This window comes from Anthonomus grandis, chromosome 5, assembly GCF_022605725.1.
Source record: "Anthonomus grandis grandis chromosome 5, icAntGran1.3, whole genome shotgun sequence".
Classification (NCBI taxonomy): Eukaryota; Metazoa; Arthropoda; class Insecta; order Coleoptera; family Curculionidae; genus Anthonomus; species Anthonomus grandis.
In genome coordinates this window covers 29,510,307-29,530,743 of record NC_065550.1, presented here as the reverse complement: position 1 = coordinate 29,530,743, position 20,437 = coordinate 29,510,307, and the positions used below count along the sequence as shown (strand labels likewise).

Here is a 20,437-nt window from a genome sequence, read left to right as displayed (position 1 = left end):
ATACAATGGAACTTCTTCTCAGACCCCAAGTATTCATTCCGGTGTTCCTCAAGGCTCTATTTTATCTCCTTTGCTTTTTGTAATATAGACCGCTGATATTCTTCGTTCTACTAATTTCTGTACAGCTACCACCTTTGCTGACGATACGCAACTGGTATATAACTTTGATGCCACTAACTTGCAACGATGCAACACAGCGTATTAATCACGACTTAGAAACCATTAAAAACCAGTAAAAAACATAAAATAATTTTCAAAAATAATGTTAATATTAACCTAGGAGGGATCATACTTCTTTTCGGAGCTTCCGCAAGAAATTTAAGTTTACATATTGACGAAGATCTTCTTTTTGGCCCTAAAATTAATTTTTATTCAGAGACACTCACTTAATTTTAAATTAAAAAAGCTACTCCGTGAGTTTTTACCACAAAATTTTAAAAAAATATTAAAAATTAATAAGAAATTTTGTCCAATTAGTTTTGACCACTGTTCCACTGCTCACTTTTCATTATGATATATCCATTTTGATTGTTAGGCAACCCACTTCATCCACTGGTTCAATCGATCAAATAAATGGGACAAAACTCTTTTATTTAAGAAAGTGATTTAGCATAAGAGTCATGCCTGAAAAAAATGTTTGTTTTACTTTCCATACAATATAATAATATAATAATAAAATGTGACATTTATTATTGTTCTTATTTTTGAAGTATTTGATTGGGCAAGAATCAAACTACACTTCCTTATTTCAGGCCTTTAACGTTAGTTTTTCCAGGCATTTGAAGCTATTTTCCTCATTTTTGACTACCTGGGAGGCTATACAAATTATCTTTAATCACTGGCGGAATCACGTTTTTCCCATTTAATAAAAACTTTACTCTATTGTTCATTCTTTGGTGTATCTGGCTGGAAAAAACTCAAACTATATTTCCCTATTTCGAATATTTGACATTTTACTTTCCAGGCATTTTAAGCTACTTTCCTAATTTTTTTCCCAATTAATAAAAACAGGACTTTAATGTTCTTTCTTTGGAGTATTTCGCTGGAAACTGTCTCAAACTATATTTCCTTATAATTCAGACCTTTAACGTTAGTCTTTTCAGGCATTTGGAGCTATTTTTCTCATTTTTTGACTGCCTGGAAGTATATACAAATGACCCTTAATCCCTGAAAGAATCAATTTTTTTCGCAATTAATAAAAACAGGATCAAACCATATTTCCTTATTTCAGGCCTTTGACTTTAAATTTTTCCAGACATTTCAAGCTATTTTCCTAATTTTTGGACTGCCTGGAAATATACATAAAATTATCTTTAATCACTGGAGAAATCACGTTTTTCCCAATTAATAAAAACAGGACTTTAATATTCTTTCTTTCGAATATTTTGCTGGAAACTGGCTCAAACTATATTTCCTTATTTCAGACCTTCAACGTTAGTCTTTCCAGGGATTTGACGCTATTTTCTTCATTTTTGACTGCCTGGAATTATATAAATATGATTTTTAATTCCTGGAAGAATCAATTTTTTTCTCACAAAAATAAAACCGGATTTCTGCTAAACCTTCTTACTGAATGGGTTTGTCAATCCGAGCAAAATGTATTCAGCATATTTTTGCCACCCACATGGCATATCAATTATGCACTTTTCAGAAATTATAATAACAAAGCAGCCATACACTCCGTGACCTACATAACCTTTCCTCTTTCCTAACAAACGTGCTATTAGTCGTCAGAAAATAATCCGTTTTCTTATTTCTTCTCTCGGGTGGATAAACCGCTTAAATTGGATCATTAAGGGGTTTAATTGGAATTATTTTGAAGGAATTTTCGAGATATTTCGACTAATTGTCGTTGACGAGGAATCCTTTGGGTTTTTATGACATTCCCAGGTAATTTGTGGTCTAAATTGCTTCAGAATGCAGGTATAAATTGTTATTAAATTATACTTATTGGTACTTTAAGTACCCCTAAGAACAATTTTTATATATTTATGTATATTATATTGTCTATATAGTAGAAGAGGTTCGAGGAAGGTAAAGGGATTTTCGAACTACAATGTAATTTCTTTATACCTGATTTTATGGTATCGTTGATATAAAAGATGGATTGTTGTAATTTCAGTAATTTTTAAGAAAATGTTATAATAAATTACAGTTTCTGAGATTTTCTTCCAAGGAAAGTAAAACCAGAATTTACTTTTCCAGGTATAACTCTCATTACGCTAAATCACTTTATTAAAAGAGAAGTTTTTTTTTCAAAAGTCTATTTTTTACAGTTTTCCAGCATATTTTTCAAAAAATTGTTAAAATAGCTTCAAATGTTAAACGCCTGAAATAAGGAAATATAGTTTGACTCTCACAATCCAAAGAAAGAACAATAAAATCCTGGTTTCATTAATTAGGGAAAAAAAGTCATTCTTCCAGGGATTAAAGATCATTTTTATATATTTCCAGGCAGTCAAAAAACGAGGAAAATAGCTCGAAATTCCTGGAAAAAATTACATTACAAAACATTAAATCCCTGATATAAGGAGATATAACCTTAAATTCCATACTCCCAGTGACAAATTAAAAAGAAGCAGAAAAAGTTCTCCTGAAAAACATACAAAAAAATTGTTATTTAGCTGGAAGAAGAAAATTGCATTTCTATTGTTTCCAGAGGTTCCACTGCCTGGAATAATTTCCTATTACTTCTATAGTAAAAAATTGAAAAAAAACTGGACAGAAAAGCCATTTTTCTAACAAGTTCTTCTGGAAAAAGAAAACCCCATGAAGGAGTTTTGAAAAAGCCTTAATTTAAATAGCATTTATAGGATAAGCATAAAAAAGAAATAACGTAAATTTTGCTCATTTTTACTCACAAATTTAACACCCTTTATATCTATTTTATTATGCCCCAGGTGTAAAACCCATTAAACCTTTCCACGTGACGTACCTTCAATAAGGGTGCAAAATACCCCCTACCTGTTGACCATACACCACCCAACCCTCCCAAAAATACAGTTTCGCAGATGCCTTTGTCCACGCTACACTGCTTCCAATTTAAAACTCCCTGTATAATTATTATTAACTCTTTAACAGCGGCAGATGTTTATAGTTTAAGATAAAACGAAGAAGAAATGTTGTTTGTAATGCTGGTTATAATGAACCCAGAAGAAGATTAGATAACTCGAGTGAATTGTATGCGGGTGTTAAATTCGTAGTGATATCTTAAGTGGGTGCTATTTGGACTCCTGGGAGGATTAATGGGTGTTTTAAGTGAAAGTTTTTAGGCATTAAACAGGTCGTTTAAAATGATTGATGCACGTCGACGACACGAAATGTTGCGTTCAGGTATATAGTGTTTATTCTTTTATAGTATTCTAGTATTTTTAAAGATTTGATCGTAAATTAATCATTAATATAGTCTCGGATACTAACCTTTAGTATCCGAGACTGAGTCAAAATATTAATTTGGCATCCTAAAGTTAGTAACAGCATTAAAGTTCACCACATATTCAGCCTGTTTGTTTTATATAAAACTTTGATCCCTCTGGCAGTTCTACAAAGTTTTTAAATAAAAAATCACAGTTGTCGTTGTTCATTTTATCACCAGTAAGCGGTACACTTTCAAAGGATTTGCAAATTTTATTGATTAAATTAAAATGCCAAAGTAAATGGTTATAGGTAATTGGGAGAACTCAAACATAAATAATAACAGGGGCAGTTAATTATTAATAGGGGCAGTTTCTTTCTAAACTTAAATTGCACTTTAAATACCTGCGAAACAGAATACAGTAAAGCCTCGATAGTCCGGAGTAATAAAAACGACGGTGATCCGGATTAACGAAAAATTCGGACTACTGAAACATGATGTCTTTTTACATACATATATGTTTTTTATTAGGGAATATTGTATGTATATAACTAAAAAATTGCCTACAAATATGTGATAAACGAGAAAAACATACAAATTAAAAGGATAAACTAAATTACATGTTTGCTATGTAGTAGGTACATAATAAAGCTAATTAAAAAAGTCTGTAATTTTTGCTTGCTTTACTTTTTCTTGGTTTTTCATAAAAGCCATTTCTTTAAGTCTTTGAAGAACAAGAATATCATGCAATGGCACTCGATTTTCTTCAGCCCACTTTAAGCATAAATTGAAGCCCTTCACTGATTCATCATTTTTGACTCCTTTCTCTCTCCCTTGATTTTCGTCATCATCTTCACATTCTTCGCTGCTGCTATAATGCATTTCGTTGCTTTCTATCTCATTTAATACCAAGTTGTCATCATTTTCAATCCAGTTATTCACTTCATTAGGATTTATCTCGTTTTCACTTAGTGTTTGGAGCCTAACCGAAACATCCGTTAAAGCTCGTAGCTTTTCCTGTTATTGCTTTAGCGAAATTAGATCATCGGCTTGATATTCTAAATCATTACCAAAAACCGTTCCTTTTGGAATTACTTTGCAAAAGTTCCTTTGCCAAAATCGGTGTTTTTTTGTAAAACTTTAGCTACTTCAAGACTTTTATGTGGAAAATTCAATATTAAAAATGGTTTAAACTGTTAAGAAAAAATCATAAATATATATTTTTAAATTTTTGAGAAATTTTTGAAAAATTCTTTGTTCATATTGGAATCCCTTAAACAATCCTATAAAATCTTTAAAAGAGTAAAAAATTTACTGGGTAAAAATTCTATAAACCAAAATATGATTACATAGAACATTCTACAAAAGAAATTAAACTATTATTGTAATTTTAAAAATAAAAACCATTAAAGTCACGGTATGTGGGTCAGATGTCGACGACGTTTTAACGTTATCCGATGCCTACTACTTACTATACAATGCCTTATTTGTTTTTGTGCGTTCACATATGTCCCATACGCGTCATGAATGTTAAAAAAAAATAATAAAATTAGTACTACAGGATGTGACACTAAATTATATTTATTTTAACGCAAAATATTATATAATATATTTGCGACAAATAATTTATGAATAAAATAAATAATTTTTCACATTAAATTGTAACTTTATTCTTTCGAAATCGGGGCAAGGTTGGCGCTGTCGGGTCGCGGATTAACTTGTTTAAACTAACGTTTATTATAAATAGAAATCGTATATTTTTAAATGACTTTGATAATGTTTCACGTTTAATACAATTTAATTGTCTTCCACTGAATTTAAGAGATTAAATCGCACTATTTATGATTTAAAAATTTACACTTTCATACACAGACAATATTTTTTTTTTGGGAAAAAATTTACATCTAGGAACTATCCTTAATAGTAAAAAGAAACCCGTTTTCTTCTTTAAAATATTATTTTTCAGTAATTTTCGCAATTTAAGTTTAATTTTTTAATTTTTTTACGAAGGTACTATAACTAATTAAATGTTAACATTTAAATTAGGTGCCATCATAAAAGCCACCGACTTATAATTTAAAAAAAAAATAGTTTTTTTACACGCTTAGATACCCTGTCCTGAATAAGTACTGGGCCAAAAAGTCAACAAATTTTTTTTGAGAAAAAACCTCGAAAATATTAAATTAGAGACTTATTTGTAGAGCATTAAATTTCATTTAACAATCGATATTAATCATGTTTATATATTTGTTTGTTTGTTAGTTACAAAATTCCAAATTAATAAAGAAATTTCAAAAATATATCAATGTTTAAATATAGATAATTTGGAAAGGGTTCACTTGGTGAAAATTTTCAAAGAAACGTTTTTTGAAGGGAATTTAATTTTATATAAATATATGTGAAGATAATTGGTTTTTGCCTCGATAGTTTTGGCAGCTTTGACGCAAAAATACAGAAAAATTCCAATTCCAAATTCCAATTCCGTCCAATTTATGCTTAAAAAAATATTCCTTGGGCCAAAGAGCTTTCCAACCTACTGTTGCACTGAACAACCCCTAGAAGTTTGATTCCATAGTTCTGAAACACCCTGTATAGTAAGCCAGTAGAGGATTAATTAAAAAAGTAATACATAAACATGACTGAAATCACCAATTTTTGACAGTTACTTATAAACGTCAACAGGTCTGACGGTGAATCAGGTCTCTTTAAATTTTTATGGTATATTTAACGAATTTATCAGTATACATACATTATAAGCCCTAAATATATAACTTTTTTTTTATAAGTAGGTATGGCTGAAAATTAAAAGTTTTTCTCTTTTTTTACATCAATAGCCCCTAATGGAATGTCTTGGCCTTTGATTATATAAACTAATCGCAACGGAACACCTGGTAAAGAAAGTAAAATTTATAACCGTATTTTATGTAAACTAGAGTCAATTTTTTCCGGGCCATTTAAAATAAACAAGGAAAGTGCCGCACGTAAATCTCGCATTTATGTAAATATGAAATAATGAATTGGTCTCAAGTGCGACTTATCTCGCAATTATCTCGAACCACTTGTTGGTGGTACCTTTTAAACTAATTTCCTATATGCTTAAACCTTTATTTACATTTAACGGTTTTTACGCTAAAACGTCTCGTTTAGCACATTTACGCTCGCGAGAGTGGTGAACCGTGAATATTGTAATGGAACCATTTCTGTTCTGCTGTTTACGATAGAGGCTACAGTCCTGGCCTTAACTTTTTTTGGGTTTATGAGAGCTGTAATTAGTGTTACTGGGTTATGATGAAATACTTCTTGTTATCTTGGACACAGATATAGTATTGAAAATTAAAAGTTAAAGCAAAAATCTTGATTTTCTGCATACTTTCATTCTGTAAGCAGTACAGGGTGTTTCATTAATATTCCGAAAAATGTCAGGGGAAGTTTTCTTGCTTAAAAATAATAAAAAAAGTCCTTATTAACCTATGTCCGCAAATGCCTAATTTCTAATATATAGAGGGTGTTACACTTTTATTTTTATTTTTGTTTTTTCTTAATAATTTTGGTAGTTATGCAGATATTTGAACGAAAATTAACATCTGGGATTTTTTTGATATGGTATATATTTATAATAATCAAGTTAAAAATTAAATACTTGAAAAGTGAAACTTCTTAATTGAAATACTAAATTTGATTTTATTAAACACTGAAGATTGACAATACAAAAACAATAGTAATAAATAAAATCAGATTTTCTTACCAGAAACCTGGAATTGCTTGCTGAATATTGCCCAATATTGAAAGAGAACTTTTTAGAAAAAAAGTCATGAATTTAAAATAACAGCCTTAAAACAAATAGCAAACTCAACTCACGCTTGCATTAATTGAAATGAAAAACAAACTCAAATGGTATGACAATGACAAATGATGTTTTATCAGTCAATGTCAACAACTGTCTGTCAGCTCCCTGTCAATTTTGCTAAGCAAGATGGCCGACATACGATTCCGATTTTCACCATACAAGCTTCATACATGTGGTAAAAAGTGTTTTATTTCTTTTAAAGTTTCTATACACCGTAACCTTTCTAAATTTTCGGTAAATCTTTGAGTTCTAAATTACTCAAGCACCCTAAATAAAAAACTCTCGTCTCTTATTTCAGCCCTTGCGCAGCAACGCACCCTGCCTAATCCGGAACTACAACAACAGAACCCGAGCTACATCTACATACCACTAAAAGGTCCACCGAGCAGCACCCCATCGGAAAACAATAATGTCCATAAAGGGGAGTCCAACCCTGGGGCGGTGGTGGTGGCGGCGAAGCCGCCCCTGCCCAAACAGCCGCCCCCCCGAGTGGTGCACGCGAGCGTCAAAAAGGCGGCGCATGCGTCCGCGTCATTGGACGAGCGACGTCGACGACGCACAATCGATTCCGCCATCGGCAGCAGCCACGGCGTCACGGCGGCGGTGCCCAGGGGCGTCGGGGATGGTTCTATGGACGGACCGATGGGGTTGATCGAGACTGACCTGGACACTGAAGTTACTGTAAGTTTTTTTCTCTAAATAGTATGTATATTTTTTATATATTTTTTTTTTGAAAATATGTTGTATTTTATGGTGACTTTTAATTCAATTAAAGGGGTAGTAAAAGGAGTATTTATTTATTTATTCATTTTTCAGTGTAACAATAAAAAAATTGTACTGGAATAGTCAGAAGGCAAAAGTTATTTAAACGTAACTTTAAAAATACTTAACTAATTAGTCTAGAAAAATATAAAACAAAGCAAAAATTAAGTATAACAGGCACATAAGATTGCGGAAGAAACTTACTTAAACTATAAATTCATTTAGAAACTAGTACTGACGCTTGATAGCATTTCTTGAGTTCAATTATTTTATATAGTTTGATAGCCTATTATATACAGTGTGTCCTATAATTTGGAATAAATTCAGTAGTTCATATACTTTTATTTTGTCAAAAGAATCTTTGGATCCGTCCATTTTTAGTTGTGCTCTCGCTAAAATGTAGTCCATATACTATTTAATATTACCCTACATACAAATATTACGTACATACTTGGAAATCATTTTCAACATTTTTAACGATTTATGTAGAAATGAATATACAGTGTGTCCCAGAATTATAATACATATTATAATACAAAACTATAATTATATGTGGAGTAATATCCATTATAATAGTAGTTTTTAATTTTCGTTTTAGTTTTTTAGTTTTATTAGTTTCATTAGTTTTTTTAGTTTTATTAGTTTCGAATTTTATAATTTTTAACATGTTTTGAAATTTTCTTATAAATCTAGAACTTTTTTAAATTAAACAAAAATATTCGTTTTGGGATTTAAAAAAAATATAATAAATATTCAATTTCCCATTAATTTTTTTAATAAATTATAATTACATATATATCAATGAATTAAATTGATATCCCTTAAAATAGATTCTTTTAAAATTTTTGCAGATTTCTGGATTACTGTATTAAAAAAAAATTTTTTTTATTTGGAATATTACTTTGGTTGGTAGTATCAGAAAAATAAAAAATCCTAAATTTTTGAAAACTATTTTTAAAAAAACCAAGCACTTCCAGTTCTGAAATCTGGAATTTTTGTATTAAAAAAATGAAATTTAAGATTGATTTTTTTTAAATTTAACTCCAATTTTAACCTGTCTTCATTTTTAAAATAAGAAAACTAGACGTGTCTCTTTTTCTACTTTATAAAATATGAAATTTTTTGGAAAAAAAAATTAAATTTGGGATTTTTTTGAATTTGTCAAAACACCAAATTTATATTAAAAAACAAATCCTTGAAGTATCTGTTTTAAGCCAAATACGGTTTAATTTATATCAATGGACTTTTTACTGCTGAATTTATTATTATAGTCGACGTTTCGGTCAAGATATGGTTTTCGTCAGTATTTTTTTTCTATTTAAATTGCACTATTTTTAATATTTTTTTTCCATAATTTTTCTTAACATTCCCAATGTTTTGAATTAAAAAATATCTATTTTTTTTGGAGTTGTCAATTTGTTTTCAAATTTGTCATTTATGAGATATAATTAACCCTGGAATGCTACACGTATTTCCGACTCTGCATCTGCTACACAGGGGTACAGCCGTACCCCAAATAAAACACATCGTATTTTAGAAAAACAAACAATTTATTCACTTATAGAAAAATAATAACTTAAACCGAGTCTCTAAGAACACTTTTAACGCACATCCATAATAAAATGTTCATGCGGCACACACTGAGCATATTTTTTTTTGATGTTGCAAACACACGAACTTTTTGCATACAGCACAGCTTACTCTCGATTTTCGATCCTCTCTTCTGGGACAAAGCACACACCTACCCACTGTTGTAAGCCTAGTAGGTACTTCTTCTGAAGTGGTTATCTTGAGGACCCTACATATAGTTTCACAGAGTTCGCGCCTCAAAGTTGGAGCTTCCAAACGACTTATCATTATATGTGCGGTCTGACCAGGTCAAGGGCAAGCTTCTTGAGGTATTCTCTCCTGTGCTTTACAATTTCTTTATTCACTTCACCAGAGCCACGCAAAAGAATCATTGAATTATATCCCAGAATATCCAACAAATTATAGAACAGACATAATGGCCAGCGACGTGTTTTTCTACCAGTAGAATAAGTGTGGCACAACTGGTCTAAAGTATCCACTCCTCCTTTTGTAGAATTATAAAATTGAATAATTTCTGGTAACTTGGTCGTAAATGGCTCATCACCTTTTTCGTGCATTGTCGAAAGCATAATTACTGCTTTTTTAGCACTCTTGGGTGGACAGTATGATAACAGTGTCTGATGTCCACTGTAGCAAAACATGGCAGAATTTTGATTCCTTTCTTTGAGTTCCAAAAACGACTCAGGAATTTCTTTTTTATTTCTTCTCACAGTACCAACAATGGTAATTTTCCTCTCCAAAAGATGTTTCGCAATCTCAATAGAAGTAAACCAGTTATCCATGGTCAAGTTCCTATTTGTTCCTTGGACAGAACTGGTTAGCTTATTACAGTAATACTGAGGTACAGGAACATCAGTTAGTGTGGAATCTTTTCCTATATAAATTTCAGAATCCAGTGCAAAAGCTGTTTTGGCATCACAGGACAACACAATTTTGATTCCGTATTTATTGGGCTTTGAAGGGATGTACATTTTAAAAGGACATCGCCCTCTAAAACCAACCAATTGTTCATCAATTGTAATATATTCTGAAGGAGTATATAGGTTTTTCATTTTAACGATTGCCCTCTCAAATACCTCTCGAAAAGCTGCAAGCTTATCAGTTTCTTTTCTTTCAGCTCTGGACTGCTTATCATCAAAGCGAAGACAGTTTATCAAAAACCTGAAACGTGCCTCGGGCATGGTAGCACGGAATATTGGAATTCCTGTGTCTTATATTTCAATCGTTGAACTTGGATCTCGTTATTAGAATATTGGGTAATTTTATCGAGATTTTCTTGTGTGAAACATAATTTCCATGCTTTAGTTCCCGATGTTATATGTTTTGCTTCGTTTTTGTTTCCAGGTAAATGCAAAACCAGATTTCGTTTTCGTGAACGATGAATTACGCCTTTCTTACCTGACCACATAAACCCATTTTTACCCCTTAATCTGGTAGGCACTGGTAAAATTTTCACCATATCTCTGTTGATCGCCTGTATTTCTGCCAATGATATATTGTCATCTTCCGAATCTGTATCAGATGGAAAGGTATCCTGAGTCTGTTCTGGTGCAATAAAAGAATTAAGGTTGATTTGATTGCCGCGTATTTCATCCACTTCTGGCTCCTCTCTAAAATCAGGTATAACGGCATCTTCCTCCTCGCTGTCATCCGAAAAACTTTCTGAATCAGATTCATAGAGAATGCGATGAATTTCTCCGACATCTTCAGGCTTTGTTAGGTCGAAGAACTTTTTCTGCCCAGCCACTATTCGTGCAGCCTAAAAAAGAAAATCAATAATAACTTAAAAATCAAAGAAAAATATAATAACTTAAAAAAAAAAACTAAAATATTTTCAAAGTATTATAGACATATTTTAGAAATATTTTTCAAAAAAAAGATACTTACTCATATAATAATAATCACCAAAATCTACTGAGAAGCGAAATAATCACAGAGTATATTTAACCTAAACTGCTACACTGGGAATGCTACTTGGGGTACAAAATGTACCCCAAGTAGCATTCCAGGGTTAAATAAAAGAAATATATGGGATGTGATATCCTAAATATTTCTTAAAAATGTTGAATTTTTTAATTTATCAACCTTAAAATTTTTTTTTTTAATTTTCTCAATTTTAAAAAATCAGAGAAACCTCTAGACACTTCATCAATTTGTAGGAATAGGAAAAAAATAATAATTTGGAATATTTAAAAAATTCCAAAAAAAAATCTTGGAATCTGTTTTTATGAAAATGTTGTTTAAATTTGTTTTTTAATATATATTTTTTTTTAATTTGGTTAAAAATCTTTAACTTTCTATATTTGAACCTACAAAAATATTTTTGGTATTTTTTTTTTAAATTTTTTAAATTTTTTTATTTGAATAAATTATTATTTTGTACAAGTAAATGAAACTAATATCCTTGAGAATATGTAGAATTATTTAATTTTTAAATCTTATTGAGGTGCTGTAATAAAAAACACTATTATTATTTTAATTAATTTTCATTACTGTATTTTTCTATTTTATTTTTTGTATAATCTCGTTATTAAATAATAGTTTTCGTATTTTTATTTTCGTTATATAAATGTCATTTATTTTCTAATAATTTAAGTGAAAAACACCACTTTCTCTCATGTATAAATAAATTAAATTTATGCGGTGAAGTGTCTATTATTAGGATTTTTTTAAAATTCTATACGGGCTCTAGAAAAATGGAAAATCCCAAATTTTGGAATAAAAAAAATTAAGTTTTTCTTGGATTTTTAGTTCCTATTAATAATTTTGTTTTTTTTTTCTTTTTTATATTTGTAGAACAAGTAGGGTTCAATTCAATAAAACCAACTTCTCTTTTGATACGATGTTTCGACCAAGATGCGGTCCTCCTCAGGAGTTCAATTTTTAGAAATCTATAAATATATATTTAAAATTGAACAAAAAAATAATTGGAATTTAAAAGAAATATTTTTTTTATATACCATTAATTTCCTGAATAAATTATAAATACATATGTATAAATAAATTAAATTGATATTTCTTAAAATAGATTTTTTTTAATGTTTGCACATTTCTGGATTACTGAATAAGAAAATAATTTTTAGTATTTTAAGAAAATTCGAAAGTATTAATTTTATAAGTACCTCCCTTATCGAATTTAAAAAAAATTAAATTTTCTCTTCGAATTTCTATGATTGGCGCTACCAGAAAAAAAAGGCACTTTTTTTACCTTACAAAATCTGGAATATTTGAAAAATAGTAAAGATTGTGATTTTTTGTGAAAATTTCAAAACTTCCTGACTTATCGAACTAAAAAATACTGTTTTTTTTTTGGAATTTCTATACTTGATAGTATGAGAAAAAAGAAAAATTCCCAATTTCTTTAACTATTGAAAAAAATATAGGTATTTTTAGACCCGTTTTTTTATTTCTAAAATAAGCAATTTTTAGAATAAAAATAATGAAATTTGTAATTTTTTGAAAATCCTTCCATATCAAATTAAGAATAAATTATTTTAAATCCGAAATTTTATAAAACTAGGAAAAACCAATAAAAAGTAATTTTGATTTTTTTTTTTAACATTCCGGTATAGCAAATTTAAGCTTCCTCCTCTCTCCCCCCTTAAATATACTTCCTAAACCCATTAAGCCTACGCCACACACACCTGGAACAAGATTTATAGGTTTTCCATACTGGAATTTTGGCAAAGTTTCCATCCACACGGCTGGCACCAATCCTTTATAAGCTATTTTTTTTGGAAAAGTTTCCCGCATCGATTTTCTAATAGTAAAAATACATTGAGAAAACGTTCATGAAACTTTACGAGCTAAACAATCCAGTTTATAAAGAATACACACATAAAGCAACCCTTGAAACTTTATTGGATATCGTTTTATTCATCATAATAAAGCTTTAATGGAATTTGTCCATTAAATAATACTAAAACTCGCTTTTATGTGGGTAAGAGGGCTTTAAAAATACCGTTTTCTGAAGCCCTGTTCAGTAATTTTAAATATTAGAAAAAAGTCCCCACTCGACTTCTCCAACTTGTTTTTTTTTCTTTTTTAGGTTATAACCAATGGCGCAAACGCGAAAGCGCGCAGCCTACTAGATCTGGGCGTGGCCGAGCCACGCCTAAAAGTACCCAACAATCCGGATGGGTCGCAGAACGGTTCCGGTAGGCCTCACAAATCTATGGAGTTCCTTTTAGATAAGCAGAATTTGAAAGTGGTCGAGGTAAGTGAACCTTACACATAACTTTCTTAAAAAATATACTGGCGAAACACTGGTATAAAAATAGTCACGTCAATAGAGCAAATATATCACTGATTAGTAGATTAAAGTTTAATCATGGAAGGTTCCCCATTTGCACAAAATCAAAATTTTAAATACACCAAACTTTTTTATAATTTAATGATCCAAATAAGATTATATCGCCTGGATTATTGTTAGGTTTAGGGATCAATAAAATAAAAGTCCAAGCCTATTTAAATATGCCGACGTTTCGCAAGATATATTTGCATCCTCGGGGCGCTAAAATACAATAATACTAATTAAGATAACAGAAAAAAAAGTGTGTGTTCAGTTAAAACTTAAATATAATTAAAATTAAGATAAATAAAACTTGATTTTCCTAATTTCACTACAACCAACGTTAGACACACAACTGTAATACAAACGAGAGAAAAAAGAAAAAAAAAGGGACAGATATTACAACAATGAGAAAAAAAAACTTACAATTCAATATGTGGGATTATTATTTATTTTTTGGACGATTATTTTTTAAATTTAATTATTATTAAGTTTTTTCTGTTATCTTAATTATAATAATTGTATTTTAGTGCCCTGAGGATGCAAATATATTTTGCGAAACGTCGGCGTATTTAAATAGGTTTAAACTTTTATTTTATTCATCCCTAAACCCAACAATAATCCAAACAAGTTAACCATATTTTTTTATATTCTCAACGTTGTGCATCCCAACATTTTATATGAATTCCTTTAGAGCAAAATAGATATATAATATTTATTATTAATGATTATAGAATTGTCATTTATATATCCCTATTTCAATCTGAAAATTAGAAGAGGATGGGAATAAGATGATGTTTTTCGGGTATAATTAGATACATTACATGAGAAAAACACTATTTAGAAAATGAAACGATGATATACAAAATAGGTGGAAAAATCGAATTCTCATTTATATATCCCTATCTCAATCTGAAAATTAGAAGAAGATGGGAATAAGATGATGTTTTTCGGGTATAACTAGATACATTACGGAAGAAAAACACTATTTTTAGCCGATCGAAACACTATTTAGAAAATGAAACGATGATATACAAAATAGGTGGAAAAATCGAATTCTCATTTATATATCCCTATCTTAATCTGAAAATTAGAAGAGGATGGGAATAAGATGATGTTTTTCGTGTATAATTAGATACATTACGGGAGAAAACACTATTTTTAGCCGATCAAAACACTATTTAGAAAATTAAACGATGATGTACAAAAAAGGTGGAAAAATCGAATTCTCATTTATATATCCCTATCTCAATCTGAAAATTAGAAGAGGATGGGAATAAGATGATGTTTTTCGTGTATAATTAGATACATTACGGGAGAAAAACACTATTTTTAGCCGATCGAAACACTATTTAGAAAACGAAACGATGGTATACAAAATAGGTAAAAGTCGAATTCTCATTTATATATCCCTATTTCAATCTGAAAATTAGAAGAGGATGGGAATAAGATGATGTTTTTCGTGTATAATTAGATACATTACGGGAGAAAACACTATTTTTAGCCGATCAAAACACTATTTAGAAAATTAAACGATGATGTACAAAAAAGGTGGAAAAATCGAATTCTCATTTATATATCCCTATCTCAATCTGAAAATTAGAAGAGGATGGGAATAAGATGATGTTTTTCGTGTATAATTAGATACATTACGGGAGAAAAACACTATTTTTAGCCGATCGAAACACTATTTAGAAAATGAAACGATGATATACAAAATAGGTGGAAAAATCGAATTCTCATTTATATATCCCTATCTCAATCTAAAAATTAGAAGAGGATGGGAATAAGATGATGTTTTTCGTGTATAATTAGATACATTACGGGAGAAAAATACTATTTTTAGCCGATCAAAACACTATTTAGAAAATGAAACGATGATATACAAAATAGGTGGAAAAATCGAATTCTCATTTATATATCCCTATCTCAATCTGAAAATTAGAAGAGGATGGGAATAAGATGATATTTTTCGGGTATAATTAGATACATTACGGGAGAAAAACACTATTTTTAGCCGATCGAAACACTATTTAGAAAATGAAACGATGATATACAAAATAGGTGGAAAAATCGAATTCTCATTTATATATCCCTATCTCAATCTAAAAATTAGAAGAGGATGGGAATAAGATGATGTTTTTCGGGTATAATTAAACACATTACGTTAACTAAATTGATTTAAAAATATGAAAAGTTGAATGTAGTACAGGGTTTAAATTAAAAAACCGTTAATTATATGGATCTGTTTTTGACTTTTTAATGATTAATATATATAGGGAGCGCCCAATCATCACGACATCCATCAATATTATATAGGAAAAAAAAGAGATTTCTCAATTAATGCGTGAACATTGGCAACATTGTAAATTTAGATTTTTATTTTTAAAAATATGCCCACCAGAATGGCATATTAAGTTTAGGAGATCCGTCACTTTTTCATATAATTAGGCAACATTGGAATCGCAACGCTCTATGAAGTATCAAAATTCAATAGTTTTTATGACATTTCAAATGTTGTAACCTATCAAATTACATAAGCAATATGGCAACGTTGTATGACATTTGTCAAAAGGCAATTGACGGCGATCAATTGTTAGTTCAGACTGTAGATCTTGACCAGAATATGTATCAGAAATTTTAATTATAATAAATTGTTAGTCAGTTTTTCTGCAAAAAAATAAAAATTTTGAGAAAATAGTAAATGGTTAAAATGGCAACAATGCTCGCGTTCGCTAAATGTACAACTTTACTTACTCGTTCCGGTGTTGCCAGTTTTTGACTGATGACCCCATGCCACTCAAAGTATTTACTTCTGAAAAATTGATACTTACGACTTTGCTATAATTTGGCAACACTGAAATGCGCACATAAACAATGCTTTTTCTTTCGACAATGTTGCCATATATAAAACAAATTAACATCATTTACAGGTTGTGTTATAATTTAAATCTAGCAACACTTAGCACGACATATGGTCAAAATATGCGGAGTGCCAGATAATGTGATAAGCCATTACGTGTGTGCCACGCCCAAATTAAATCCCTGTATAGCTATCGTTGGGACACCCTGTATATTTCTTTAACCACATGTAAGTTACTGATTATTTAAAATTTTTTCCACATATATCCTGATGATGAATTTAACATTAGAAACCTATAAAATGATAATGAACTATATGCTAAATTAAAATTATTCGCCGGCGGCGATCCTTGAACTTCGCCTGGCCTTGACTCGATTGATCCTACAGCCTTTAGTAGGACAATGCCGATTCCGTGATGTAGTTGGTCCAACGTTGCCAAGCCGCTTGCATATCCTTGATCTAAGAACTTTTTATTATACATAGATATTCTCCAGCCAATTCAACTATATTATATGCATAAGGTACAGGATGCTGTAGCAAGCACATAACGAAACACCCACATTTTGTACTAACACACACTAATAGGGTGGTGATTTTACGTCTTTCCTTCTCATTTTATTATTTCGGCAACGTCGCGTCATACCGCCCCGGCAAATGGGAAACGGGGGCGGGTAAACGCCACCCTTTTGCAACAGATCTATTTTCCGTGACGTATCCCGGAAAATGTCGTCAGTTTTATCTGGAAATCGGCACGATGTAACCGGATCGTGAACGGGAAAAACCGTGGAAAAGTGTGCGTCCGTGTACCAACAATTTGGCAGCCATGATGTTTTATACCCTACTGATAAACGTAAGTGTGCGGAAATTGAAGTGATTTATCGCTGTTAAGGGATGAAAATGCCGCAGTGACGCAACAGATGCGATTCTCTTAAGTTAAGGGATAGTTCAATTTTTCAATTAAAATTAATGGTTTTGGTCGTTAGTCTAAGTATGAGTTTTATGAATACGTAATTGACAAAGGCATTGAACCTTGATACCGTTGGCATGAATTATTACTATTGTTGCTTTTTCGAGTTTTTTTCTACTATTTTTAGCTACAGGCGGTTATTTGTCGATTAGGGTCACAATAATAAAAAAATTAAATATTTATTCTTCATTTATTATTATGCTCCCCTGTTTATCTTTAAACTCATTTTGGCAATTGCCATCATCATTACGTCATCACCATAATTCATCAACATATGGCATTAATATTATTTATCAGCGGCGTAACGGTCAAATGTCAATACCAGAGACGTCACATCAAAATCTTACACCTAGAAACAGAAACAATTACCACTACATGGAATGACAATTATGAAAATTTCATTTGTCTGACGTATACGCTCTTGATTTTGTCCAAGTCCAGGCAATTAATGGAAGTTCATTTCCCAATTTGCATTAATTGCCTGGACTTGGACAATATCAAGAGCGTATCGTAGTTGGAAAATGAACTTCCATTAATTGCCTGGAGTTAGAAAAAATCAAGAGCTTTCCAGGCATTTGAAATACTGAAGGTTACAAAGAAATTCCTGGATAAAAAAATTGAAGTCTTGAAAAACGAAATTATTCTACATTCTTCCAAGCTGTATCCGGAAGTTGATTACGAAATTCTTCGTTGAAAAGTTGAATTTTTTTATTCCAGGCAGTTGGAAATGAAAACATGACAAGCTAAAAAGAGCCTAAACAATAAAAAATTGGATAAAAACATCTGAGAATTATATAATTCTCAAAACAGATGAAATTTACCAGTTATCCGTGGAAAAATCATTACGTCATGACAATTGACAGCTGTCAGATCTAGAGTTACGAGCTTGCCAATGTAAAAATAGAAAACGATTTTTCGGTAAAAAATGTTTTTTAAACATAACTGATTATCTTTAAGTCAGTTGTCAACGGTATAACTGTCACTTGTCAATAATCTTGTCTTCCCATGGCCTAACGGTCAAATGTCATTAGTCAACTGCTGTCACTGTCATCTCAAACGTCACCACTAAAGGCGTTTCCTCACTAAGTAGATTCTCGTTATAAATCGAGTTAAATTGTCTAGGTGGTAAGATATGCACTTCATTGTATATGATAATTTTTAATAAAATCTACTAATAATAAAAAAAATTATTGGATTGGCAATGTTGCCGATGAACTCATGAATGGACATTTGACAGCCGAAATTTTTAAAATATTGATTTTTAACTTCAAAGTCTCTTAAATTAGTCTCTTCTTGAATAATTCTTTATTATAATAATAAACCAAAGTAACTCTGAAACAATTTGCAGTGTAACTGTCATTATTATTGCGTCACCTGTCAAACGTATAATGTCATTACTGTCAGCTCAACAGTTTTCCCCAACTGATTACGTCATACTATCTCGTGCGCCCTCTATACTCTATTTCAGAAGTGTATAGAGCAATAAACTGGGGAATTCCGTTCTGTTTGGCTACATTTCGTGGTAGTTCATAGGCGCAGGTACTTATAATATTTATGAATTTAATTTTGACGGATTAAATGCCTTTATTTTGAAAGAGATTAAATACTAAATAAATACTTTTAATCCTTTTGTATAGGTTATATCTTTTAACGCTTTGTAACATGCAAAAATGGGGTCAGGTAATATATACAGACTATAAATACTTTTAAATCATATTTTAAACGTTAGTAGTCACTGCTACGTTGTAGTGTAATCACAATATTATTATCCCAATATTTAAAAAATGGAGGTATTCAGTCCAACGAAAAGATGTACTAATAATTCTCCACTATCGCTGAGTGAAAAAGTTATTATTTTAAATGTACATGATTGCATAAAACACGATTACCCTAGTTTTACTGTGCAAGAAATTGTTGAAAAATGTTCTCGAATGAGTGGAATTGGAAAGTCCACCATTTTCAAATTGTTGCGGGAAAGAGAAGTAGCAGGTCAAGTGGAATCTCCCAAGCAAAAGCCAGGACGACCTACAAAAGTTCTTGATGAAAATGCTAAATGTATAATTCGAAGAAAAGTTCACTCTTTTTATTTTAAAAAGGAAATACCCACCCTAGACAAAATTTTAATGGAGCTTGGCCGAGATGACAGTATTCCGTTGATAAGTAGAAAACTTTTATCACACAAAATGTGGGATCTTGACAACCTCATCGATCAGACAGTCGATCCTTTAATTATAATGTCAAGAGGTGATGACAGTTCGTCAGATGACGAAGAAGACTACAATCTGTTATAATTTAAAATTATTATACACTGTTCAAAAAGTGCCAGATCCAAAAGTGACATTTTCAACTGTTTTACTCTACATATTATGTTCAATAAATTTGTGAAAAAAATATATTATTCCATTTAAACAAAAGTAACTTTCTAAAATAAAATAGCATTTAAGTACATTAATTATAAGGTAAAAAACAAGTCCCAGTTGCACGCCTTTGGCGACCCGTTTTCAATGTTTATCAGTGGGTAACAATGGGCAAAACTCATAAATTGACCCAAAACCGGGTGGCACTACCTGCAATCAACGAAAAGAAAGAATTTTACATTGAAACTAATACCCAACTAAGGTAGTGGCATAAAATATTGGTGGATCACCAGGTACCACTTTTGCATACCTAATGAGGTTTTATTGCTCTACACACTTCTGAAATAGAGTATAGACGGTAATATTTTAAATGTATTAATTATTACTAGCATCTAACAATAAATT

The 20,437-nt window shown here is 30.8% G+C and overlaps 1 protein-coding gene across 1 annotated transcript in view; it reads left to right on the top strand.

The window, feature by feature from the left end:
• Window positions 1-20,437, top strand: part of LOC126736792 (uncharacterized) — a 128,255-nt gene that overhangs the window by 62,877 nt on the left and 44,941 nt on the right. The window contains exons 11-12 of the mRNA XM_050441333.1: window positions 7,501-7,883; window positions 13,603-13,770. Coding sequence (XP_050297290.1) covers window positions 7,501-7,883; window positions 13,603-13,770 — 551 coding nt within the window. The remainder of the gene's footprint in view (window positions 1-7,500; window positions 7,884-13,602; window positions 13,771-20,437) is intronic.